This window comes from Penicillium taxi, assembly GCF_028828555.1.
Source record: "Penicillium taxi strain IBT 34144 chromosome Unknown utg000001l_segment0_segment0, whole genome shotgun sequence".
NCBI lineage: Eukaryota > Fungi > Ascomycota > Eurotiomycetes > Eurotiales > Aspergillaceae > Penicillium > Penicillium taxi.
Window position 1 is genome coordinate 4,571,059 of NW_026643203.1, and position 11,067 is coordinate 4,582,125.

General features: G+C 45.4%; 6 protein-coding genes across 6 annotated transcripts; 3 read left to right on the forward strand and 3 right to left on the reverse strand.

Annotated features, from left to right (window-relative positions):
- Positions 1-157: 157 nt before the first annotated feature.
- Positions 158-2,039, forward strand: N7495_001629 (MFS transporter; the record flags this gene model as incomplete). Its single annotated transcript, XM_057204299.1, has 4 exons — positions 158-501; positions 551-927; positions 979-1,255; positions 1,322-2,039. The coding sequence occupies 4 exons, from the start codon at positions 158-160 to the stop codon at positions 2,037-2,039; spliced, it is 1,716 nt and encodes a 571-aa protein (XP_057068372.1).
- Positions 2,040-2,234: 195 nt separating this feature from the next.
- Positions 2,235-2,726, reverse strand: N7495_001630 (nuclear telomere cap complex subunit Ten1; the record flags this gene model as incomplete). Its single annotated transcript, XM_057204300.1, has 2 exons — positions 2,235-2,589; positions 2,641-2,726. The coding sequence occupies 2 exons, from the start codon at positions 2,724-2,726 to the stop codon at positions 2,235-2,237; spliced, it is 441 nt and encodes a 146-aa protein (XP_057068373.1).
- A 419-nt stretch (positions 2,727-3,145) lies between these two features.
- N7495_001631 (ESCRT-III subunit protein SNF7) lies at positions 3,146-3,996 on the forward strand (the record flags this gene model as incomplete). The annotated part of the gene is made up of 4 exons (XM_057204301.1): positions 3,146-3,320; positions 3,386-3,590; positions 3,659-3,867; positions 3,923-3,996. The coding sequence occupies 4 exons, from the start codon at positions 3,146-3,148 to the stop codon at positions 3,994-3,996; spliced, it is 663 nt and encodes a 220-aa protein (XP_057068374.1).
- Positions 3,997-4,265: 269 nt separating this feature from the next.
- On the reverse strand, positions 4,266-4,660 carry N7495_001632 (uncharacterized protein; the record flags this gene model as incomplete). Its single annotated transcript, XM_057204302.1, has 2 exons — positions 4,266-4,403; positions 4,490-4,660. 2 exons carry the CDS (start codon positions 4,658-4,660, stop codon positions 4,266-4,268), a joined length of 309 nt encoding a protein of 102 aa, XP_057068375.1.
- A 1,377-nt stretch (positions 4,661-6,037) lies between these two features.
- N7495_001633 (uncharacterized protein) lies at positions 6,038-6,481 on the reverse strand (the record flags this gene model as incomplete). The annotated part of the gene is made up of 2 exons (XM_057204303.1): positions 6,038-6,259; positions 6,392-6,481. 2 exons carry the CDS (start codon positions 6,479-6,481, stop codon positions 6,038-6,040), a joined length of 312 nt encoding a protein of 103 aa, XP_057068376.1.
- A 3,312-nt stretch (positions 6,482-9,793) lies between these two features.
- N7495_001634 (HNH endonuclease signature motif containing protein) lies at positions 9,794-10,756 on the forward strand (the record flags this gene model as incomplete). The annotated part of the gene is made up of 1 exon (XM_057204304.1): positions 9,794-10,756. One exon carries the CDS (start codon positions 9,794-9,796, stop codon positions 10,754-10,756), a length of 963 nt encoding a protein of 320 aa, XP_057068377.1.
- Between the last annotated feature and the right edge of the window lie 311 nt (positions 10,757-11,067).

The following is an 11,067-nucleotide window of genomic DNA, read 5'->3' on the forward strand; positions in this document are numbered from 1 at the left end:
ACTTTGTTTTCTCAATCCTTATCTTCATTCTTTTTTTGAGTCACGAAACTTGAAAAACTATCTTGCCTCTTCGTCTTTTCGTCCTCGATGCAATCTCTCTTGTAGATTCAATTCTCTGTTGTTAAAAGAGAAGATAGGGTAATAACTTCATGTCGTAATGTCGTCGCATGCCCAACCCGCTGTTCAACATGAACACTTCAAGACTTCTGATAGTCAGAATGACGCTCAAGACACATATTCCATCGGAGAGAGTTTGTCTTCGGTAGATACACAGACCGATCATGATGCGTTGGGTCGACCGTCACTGACAGCCCAGTCGACGCGTGCATCGGGGCATATGTCGCTAGCTGAGCGAGTCACTACCATCCCAACGAATATGACCGCCGACCCGAATTTCGAGGTTGATTTCGATGGGCCGGATGATCCTCAGAATCCCAAGAATTGGAAGCGGGGCTACACATCTATGGCCTTGCTTTTTTTGTCTTGGAATACTCTCATTGTGTAGGCCTCCGGTACTCGGACTATCGAACGCAAGCTAATACCTTTCAAGGGTTTTGTATTCAACAGCATATACATCTGGTGCGACTCAAATGGCCGCTCAGTTCGGACAGTCGAAACTGATTATTGATCTGGGTTTGACCTTTTATCTATTCGGTCTGGCCATTGGGTCTATGTTCATGGCACCGCTCAGTGAAGTCTACGGCCGGAAACCCGTTTGCGTTGGTTGTCTGTTCGTCTTCACGGTTTTAGTCATTCCTTGTGCTCTGGCCAAATCAGTCGTGACTTTGATTGTTGTTCGATTCATTGCTGCTTTCTTTGGTAGTGTCATGATTTCCACAGCTCCTGGCATGATATCCGATATGTTCGAGCCCGAGCAACGTGGCATGGCTATTTCGGTCTGGAGTATTGGACCGCTGAACGGACCAGGTTGGTAGTTTCATTTGAGAAAGATGGTGCATAGCTAATACGTGAAAATAGTGATTGGTCCGATCATTGGAGGCTTTGTCACGCAGTATCTCGGCTGGCGCTGGATGGACTGGATCGTGCTCATACTATCAGGTGTTGCCTTTGGCTTTTCTGTCATTCTGAAGGAAACTTACACTCCGACAATTCTTCAAAAGAAGGCTGCGCGTATTCGCAAGGAGACTGGTGATTCTCGCTGGTGGTCTCGTTACGACCAAAAGGATGATATCACCACAATTCTCAAACTGAATCTGAGCCGGCCATTTGTCATGCTAGTAACCGAACCGATCTGGTAAGAAATGAAGAGATAAAATAGTCAACGCCTTTATTCTAACGCCTTTATTCTAACGTCTTTTAGCATTTTCTGGGATATTTACGTTGCCATCGTTTACGGTATCCTGTACCTATGTTTTGTGGCCTACCCAATAGTTTTCGGCGAGATCCGAGGCTGGTCTCTTGGTATATCCGGTCTAGCATTCCTCGGTATCGGAATCGGATCCATGATCACCATCACCTGCGAACCACTTGTCCGCCGCCTGATCAACAGTCATCCAAAAGACCCAGAAACAGGCAGAGTCTACCCAGAAGCCATGGTAGCGTTCATGTGTATCTGCGCCATTCTAATTCCAGTCGGTGAGCTCTGGTTCGCCTGGACCTGCGCCCCGAAAACGATCCACTGGATCGTCCCTCTTCTGGCAGGAATTCCATTTGGTGCTGGTAACACGGGTGTGTTCATCTACGCCTCAAATTACCTTACCAACAGCTATGGCATGTATGCTGCCTCTGCACTAGCTGGCAACTCTGTGATCCGCTGCATTCTGGGTGGTGTGCTGCCGCTGGCCGGTTCGTCCATGTATACCACTCTAGGTGCTAACTGGGCTGGCACTCTCCTGGGTCTGTTGGAGGTTCTAATTGCTCCGATTCCATTTGTTTTCTATAAATACGGCCATATCATTCGTCAAAAGAGTAATTTGATCACTCGAATGCAGGACGACAAGAAGAACGACGATGCCAAGCGTGCGCGTAGACTGGCTCGAATGCAGCCAGATTCCCATGACGTGGAGAAGCATGTATAGATAGTCCTAGCACTGGAATTTCCTCTTCCATCCTAAGGTTTGCATTGGGGTACTTTGAAAAATGGCTACTGCGTCAATGACGCCTTGGTATGGGCTATGCATCTTTAGATTATTCAATATTTATGACACTAAAAGCTCAATAAAACGATTCGTTCTTTCTATATTCCAAATAAAGCTGGCAGTTTGTTCATTCGATCATCTAAGTCGGCGCTCGATGTCTTGAGCATTTCGAATAATGCGCTCATACTCTCCTAGCTGAATGGCACCAGCAGGAAAAACCATGACAGCTTCAAGGTATACCGGACGAGGAGGCACTCTGGCAGATATAGAATTGACAGTCTGTTGACTGGAAGAAAAGGACGCTGTGGACGTTATAGAGTCGCGGACGTAACCCAAAACATTCAGCCACGAGCCCACACTCAGCTCTTCCGCGGTGATATCCTCGATAACAGCATGAATTTCTACAGCAACGATGCTTGGCTCTGGCCTTTTGCGTGGATAGTTGTGCTCTAAAATGAGCTGGCCCTCTATGACATTATATTGCCGGACACTACATCATATAAGTCAGGTGTAAATCAATCAGTAGTTTTTCAGTACGCACCACCCGAGAACCCGAATTTTAGAATCTGCCGGTAGGTATGGTAGATCACAGAGAAACGCAAAGGTAGAGGGACGCGGCCCATTCATCCCGGTCTTTGTAAAGACGAGTCGTTGTCTCGCAGCGAACAATCTCATCATCCGGTCACGTGATCATATCAACTAGCGTATGTCATAGCTGCGGCGAGGGGAAAGACGATCCCCTCCAGATCATCCACGAGACCACAGCGCAACACTCCAACCGTGTGATCCCAAATTCTACGAATAGAGCTCGATACTCGAATCCGGTATTTTTTTCGACATCACTCTTCACCCCCGCCATCCATCCGGCCCGCTCTTATCTTTCAATTCGGAAAGTTTGCTGCAGCCTGCCCGATCTCCGTCTGATCAGCCAACCCACGGGTGCGCTATAATCCCTTGGATTCTGAGTGCTGCCTGAAATATTTTCGAATCAGCCATTCTCCTAGAATTTCTTCTCTTTTACTTCACACTCCTCAACGCTCTTCACGATGTGGTCTTTGTTTGGAGGCGGCGCCACTCAGAAGCGGAAAGAGGCGCCTAAGAATGCTATCTTAGGCCTCCGGAGTCAACTGGAGATGCTCCAGAAGCGGGAGAAACATCTTGAATCGCAGATTGAGGAACAAGATACCGCAGCACGAAAGCATGTCAACACAAATAAGAACGGTAGGTTTCCCAACGCCACAGGTACTAGTATCTTCGATCAGTTTTCTAACTTCGAAATAATACAGCTGCCAAAGCTGCACTGCGACGGAAGAAGGGGCTTGAAAAGCACTTGGAGCAGACATCGGCTCAGATTGTGCAACTCGAACAACAAGTATACTCGATCGAAGCGGCCAATATCAACTATGAGACTTTGCAGGCCATGAAACAGGCTGGTTCTGCGATGGCACAAATCCACGGTGGAATGAGCCTTGACCAGGTCGATAAGACTATGTATGTCGTAGCACTGTTTCCCCCGTTTATATTTTTTGACTGATACTAATAACGTTTTCGCTCTACAGGGAAGATCTCAGGGAACAACACCAGCTCAGCCAGGAAATCGGCGACGCTATCACGAGCGTTCCGATTGGAGAGCAGCTGGACGAGGGCGATTTGGACGACGAGCTGGAAGCGCTGGAGCAAAAAGCTTTGGACGAGCACATGACCAAGACTGGACCTGTTCCAGTTCACTCTCGATTGGAGGGGCTACCGGCTGCTGGAAATACGGAGCGTAAGTGGATACCCGCGACCCCTTGTAAACCAAATCCTTTGCTAATATTGCATAGTACACAACGTTACAGTCGAGGAGGACGACGAGGAGGCGGAATTGGCTAAGTTGAAGGCAGAAATGGCCATTTAGCTTTCATTACCAAGTCGTGTTTAACAACTCATCTATTTTATTCCTCGCACTCTTTGCACCGGACGCTCTCTTTTCCCTTCTTATCCGGGAGCAAGCCTCTTTGTCTCTATTCTGGCGCCATGTTTCATTTTAATATTCTTCAACCATAGGCTTCAACCTGGTGACCTCACCATAGCTATTTCATCCATTCCTCTTCTAACTTATTCGAATCGGGCTCAAGTTCTCCTTTTTAACTTCTGTCCGATACGAAAGTGAAAATACACGAAGCTTTACATCCTACCACAACAACTAGGTGCAGCAGCATGATGACGTTCTATTGTTTCTTCTAGTCCCATATTTCGTGGATCATCTTGGAGCAGGCAGTCATGACCGGCGCCGGCGTTGTTAATAATTATGTCGACGTGGCCCTAAAGCTCTACGGCTTTGGCGACGATACGGCCCGGTGACGTGCAATCGCTGCCGCCGGCTTGGATGATATTGCTTAGATGCCCACGGCCTTCAGGTTACTGATAACTTCGGATTCCTGGGTGCCGGCGCTGTTATATGTGATCAGGACGTTTGTGTCGCGCTTGGCGAGCTCAAGGACAATACCGTCGCTGATATCACGGGGTTCCCCTGTGACAATGGCGTTGTGGCTGAGGAGGGACTTGTTGGTTGAAGACATTGTGATTGAAGTTTTCTTAAGGTTGAGAGATGGTGAATAGTACAATTGATTTGGAGGGGCTTTAGGATGAGAGATTGGTCTTCATATATACCTTTATGAAGACACACTTATTGTACTGATTATTGTACTTTAGAATTATTGTATCAATTATCACTACTAATTCTAGTGATGAAGTTCGTTGAATGCGTCCCCACTAATAACTATTGATAAGCTAATCTAATCGAGATTCCCGATATCGACTTAGTTACTCAGATCTTGATTAATCATCTTGATTCTGTCGTTGTGGCTGTGGCTTCCACTATATCTCTACTTTATCTGAATTGTAGACAATTTTGCCAACCCATGATATGCTGTAAATTGCTGGACCTAACTCAGTCTGGGTGGCTCGCTGTTGTTCTCTAGCACCTAGCGCTTTCTAATTGATTCCAAGTTCATTGGCCTATCTGATTGCCTCAACATGTCAAGATATACAATGGTTCCTAGAACCTTGTCGATTCTGAAAACAAATATACTCTCTAAATCTTCTTGAATCTTCGCTGCTTGGCGCAGGAGGGATAGCGCAAAAGCCGACAGAAAGAGTATTTACTTTGTGATTGGCGAGAAAGTGTTGGCGGAAATGGGATTCGATTTGTTTACAGTTTGAATTTACTTTCAGCATTTCCAAGGTTGATTTATATTCAAGTCTGTCTGCATTAGACTCTATCAACATCCGACATGGTGTAGTGGTTAACATCGTCCTCTTTCACAGGACAGCCCGGGGTTCGATTCCCCGTATCGGAGTTATCTTTTTCTTTTTTTCCCCACTGGACTACCACTACAACAACAATACTACACTCCAGACGTCAGGATGTTCAATTAATCGGTATATTATTAAAGATGATAATTGAATACCCTGTTCGTCGGGAGCACGCGCAGTTGGGACATGGTAAAATGATTGTGAGATAAAGCTACTTCAACTACCTAATTTTACAGCCCAATATAATTCGCATCCTCGTTGTATTCACACTGCCATAATACAGCACTTTCCTTAGAATACTAAATCCGGAAAGCGATCACTTTCTGCGCCCGCAGACTCAACCTTCTTCGCAGTGTCCATAGAGAACAAGAACGGATAAGCCTCTTCAAGGGTCAAATAGCTCAGTGAAAAAATTGAAAGTAAGATCCCGATGTTAAAATCCATTGGCACCACCATGAATCGTCTTTCCGGGGATCAAGAGCACATCACTGGCTGTCATTTCAGCGGAAACCGTCATCTCCTATGTGCCACAGTCTTCAAAGTCAGGCCAGAGATGACTACCAGAAATGACTCTCGTAGCGCTACTTGCCTCCATGAAATCGGACAGAGAAATCAAAAAGTTGATCTTGGTCTCCGGACCTTCAAAGATGGACGGCGATGAAGGGGTCATTATTTTTCAGGTCACGATGGAGAGGCTGGAGGCGGTTGATGGGACTGATCTCAAGCACCTGCGCGGTATTCATCCAGTAGTTCTTAGCCTCATCCTTAAAGTCTTTCTCGGCAATGGCACACACCTGGTTTCTCTCTAGCAGCGTGTCGCAGAATATCCTGCTAAATATGACAGGATTGGTGAGGCGCTTGGTCTTTGATCCGTGAAAGGTCGATATTTAGTCATCGCTATGTGTTGAGCCGAAGCTAGTCTTAGACATCGGGGGCTCGATCTCTCTATTCAAGCCTTGGACTTCCTTTGAACTCATAACGCCTTCAATAATAACTCCATCGGCGTAGACAATCTCCAAGATCTCTTCGGTGCTGCTAGTGCTTGGGATTCGTCGAATCGAAGGATTTGGGTTAGAGCTCGACATTTTGTGAGCTGTTCTCAAATGCTAGAAAACAAAGTAAAAGAAAAGCGAAAACAAAAACATACAACAGTCAGGATTCGCATGTGGTCACCCACCATACTACTAACTGACCAGCGTGTGGCTTAAACGCGGAAAATAGTCGGGTGGGTGTCGCCTGGGTGAGCAATGGGTGAGCGCCGCTTTTACGTCGCGCGACCGGGGGTGAGCAATGTGCTGCCTTACCATCTGCACATAGCCACCCATTAAGGCTAGCTAATGTATAATCACTGCACATTTTCTTGGATGCCAAAAGACCGTGCGTCAAAAGGATTATATTTAGATTGTAGACGCCAGCAACCTCCGGATTGTTAAGTTAGCATGGGTAGGAGGTATAAACGTTCGCAGTGTTTTCTCGTGTGAGGTTGAAGCTCAAGCTTGAATTCATGGGGGAATCAACTAATTAACGTGATTCCGGGTTGCGCGGCCACCCCACCTAAATATTTACTAGTTTTTCAACGCACTATTTTCAAACCCTAATCATGCCCCCAATTCGAACTGAAAAGCAAAGAAATTTGGTGGAACAGGAGGGAAGGGCTGTACTAGCTATTCAAGCTATTAAAAATGGCCAATCTCCCTCTGTTTCGGCCGCATCTAAGTCTTTTGATGTGCCAAGATCAACTCTGCGACGCTGACTAGCTGGTGTTGAAAGTGTTACTGAAAAACGCCATCCTCACTATAAATTTACTACAAGCCTGTATCACAAAATCTCTCCTGGCCTATTAGAAAAATGTGATAAGAAATCTGAAAATGATAAGCTGCAGGGATCAAAGTGAAGTAGACACTTCACTATTCGTAGATATTCCTCAGTGAGGTGGTGTGATGAGGTGACAAGTCTCTTAGGTAAATTCACGTTATAACCACGGGATTTTGGCAGATAATACGTGACGTGAGAAACTTAACAGGATCCGCGACTTTAAGATCGGGGCCGTAGCTCCTGTACGGAGTATTTGAAGCGTTTCTATTGATTAGGCCCGTCATGTGGTGGATGTGATAGCGACGTAGACACGAATGCTAAAGCAGGCACCAGCCTGTTACACCACCAGGGGGATCGGAGAAGCCGAATGATGGTAAGATGATTGAATAATCACCGTCTATACTGCTTATCGCCGCCTATGAATTAATTGGCTCTCGCAGGGTTTATGGGATTCGAACCATGCATATGATATTGTTGGAACGAATATCAGCTGACATATGTCAAATGGGTGGTGGTTTAGGCTCGATTGGGCCTAGTTAGCCTGATTTGGCCTGGTTTGTAGGGTTTGCATTACCCACTTTGTATCACTATTTTAGGCGAACTTCATCCCTAGTTTAGTAATTCAGTTTCATTCATTTTCATTCATTTGTGGCATTTGAATGATTGGCCAGTCTGAACCAGTCGACTTGACAACATACCAAGATCATGTGATCTTGGCATGGCAGCTACTATATCTTCTTTCATCTGAGCATTTTAGAATGACACTTCACTTTTACCCAATATGCATACACCTATTATATATGTACAGAAACGATATCAATAGCTGTCTGCTTCGGTAATAACCTAGTCAACCGACACTGATCAGTAGACGTACAGATCAGGACATACGCATTTACGAAGCTTGAGCGTGTTGAACAGTCTTCAAAAGCTGTTTTTCTAGATTCGCTAAGTCCTTGCCATATCTCAGTCGAAGGAGAAGATCGTGATAATTTGAGGCTTGAACAATCGCCGAGAATTACACCATCTTGCTAAGAACCTACTTCATAGAAGCCCCAAGGTCTATGAAGAACGTCCAAAAACACTCAAAAACACTGAAAAACACTACCAAACTTCCCTCTCATTTTCCTCTATTCCTTTCAATTCCCTTCATTTTTCTCATACTTGCATATCTGTAAGGGTTTGAGTCCAATGCGGTTGGGCTACCGTAAACAAGAGAAGAACTATTATGAGAAGGCTACCAGAGGACGGAGGTGTGGGTGTGGTATCCCATAGGGCTCAATTCCACTAGGGTAAATTGGGGACAAGAACAACTCTTGAACTCCTTCAAGAGTCCAAAGACCTCAGAGAGTTAAATACATCAGGAAGTGGCAAATCTCTAACTAGCTTATCCGGGGAACCCCTGCTTCCCTGACAGCTGGTTCAGCCAGCTTATGTAGAGAGTCCATTGCCTCCCTCAGCCTTCTTGCAACCCACGCCGTTACACTCTTCACCTTTAATCATGGATTCTCCTTCTCTTATGGATCCAGGATCTATATGGCCTCTAGGTCTTTTATTTGCGCTCCTGTATATTCAAGCAAAAGTGCTAAATGGACGACTTAGAGTAGTCTTTAAAGGTCCTAAGCCAGTTGGAACTAGACTTTTCCACTTCTAAGTCTATCGGTTCTGCGGGTGACTTGCGGGTGACTCGCGGGTGACCCTAGTAACCTGCATATAGATAGCCAATCAACTACAAATTTCTACTTTTAAAGGGGGTTATAGGTGATAGATCTGCGTAGATCTCGTCGCGTCTGAAATCTCTCGTTTGGAGGCATACGGTCGCAAAAAAAAGCGTACGTCCTCTATGATTTCCATCATCTCTTGCTAGAAGTACACATACCTAATCACTATGTCTCAGCCTTCAAGTTTCTCGGACTTCTAGTCATCTTTCTGGGGATGAGAGTCAGCTTAATCGTACGCCATTCGAATTCAATTGTGTAACAGGTTGAATCCTGGTTGTCAAAGGCCCGATTCCATTTATAGTTAGTATATTTTAGTCAGCATTGGAATCCCACAATGGGATTCCTCCATTCTACAATCTATACACATACACTCTTTGGTACGCATACTGCGTTCTCATTTGCCCACTAGAATCCACTATTCCTTGGTAGTCGACCTCCATTTGACACTGGTGAACTATCACGTGGTTGTACCACGTGACCCACCAACCGCATACCTCACGATTCCACCCCGAATTGTTTACGTTCTTCAAGGATTTTGTAAACAGCATGTGCCTAGCTAGTTCTGAATTCAAGATTAGCTTTAGCCCTTCACAAAGATGCCTTAAAGCCTGAATCTATCAGAAGATAAAGCTCCTCTATTGGCCAGATACTATGACTAATATACATGAAAGTGGGTCTTTAGTCAAAGGCGGTCAATTTGCATTTTGGGATTACTGGCTCCGTAATCCACCCTTTCTGATTATTCAATTGGTTATTCAGTCACTACTTCCCTTCTTGGTTCCGACCTTCAACGCGTCTCTATAATTTCAAAGGAAGTAGCAAAGCTACCTAGATATTAGAAGTTGATTTTCGTCTTCCGGCGAGATGAATCCCCCCCCTCCTCCCCGCCCTCTGCACCCCCGCCTTGCGCTGTACCAAGCGTCAGATCATAAAGATGATACTGTTCAAGTCCTTCAGGCATTTCTCGATCATCTCCCCCGTGAAGGGAGAATCCTCATGGAAAGAGACATTAGCCAAATGACAGATCTTGAGCTCAAACAGCATATGATATCATTGGTACATCAGGTTCTCATGCCCATGATGGCTCGCCGAACTCCGATCACCACCCCTCTATCCCCTCGGCCCGGAGCGCAAGCAGAAGTCGAGAACCAGTACTCAGAGATGATAGAAACAGCCGATCGCCTTAAAATTTTAAAGGCAGAGTGCCTCTTACGAGATGATAATAAGTGCACCATCACCCTTGCGCGAGACGAAGAGAATAACCCCCCAAACACCCCGGGTGATCTATGTAACACTCAATGTTGTCATATTCTCCCGTTTTCCCTTTCTGTCTTCAAGAGTGATGCAAAGGCCAGAGAAAGAGCCGCAGTCTGGGTCACACTAAGACGATGCTTCCCAATTCTAGATTCATTGGCTATACGATTCACGCATAACGATATCAATGATCACCGAAACCAAATTACAATGGACGTCGCTATACATCATCTATTCGGCGCTTTTAATTTCTCACTTGTGGCCACGCGAATTCCAAATCAATACACAATACATCTTTGGAAGCCACAGAAGTTAAGGTTGATTCGTCACATTACAAGCGTAACATTTAGTGCCCATGGCACGCGGTTTCCCTTGCCGTCTCCAGAACTAATTGAGATACATCATACTGTTGCCCAGATTCTCCATGCGTCTGGTCGAGCAGGATGGATTCGGGCTGTCCTAGATGATCTGGATGACACAAGTGTGCTTGCTTCTGACGGGTCGACAAACCTCACAGATCTGCTGTGGGGAACAGATTTGGCTCTGATGGGTGGGTTAATCCACGTGAACTGATCCAAATGTTTCTGACTCTGATTGACTTCTATATCTAGGCTAATCTAGCCATCTTTAAACCATAGCATATGAGCCGCGGCGTTTTTTTTTACTCCATCAAGTCATTCGGTACGTACATATCTTACCAACTACTAATATCTTCAAAAGACTTGATCCAGTTCACTCAAACTCTCGTCACCCTTACTTGAACACCTATTCGGAAAACTCCAATCTATCTCGTATGCCGCCTTAGCCAATCAAGTACAGTGTGATACCATAAAAGTAGATTCATTCCTTGAGATTGAATAAATTTCTAGAACTGCATAGGAGCT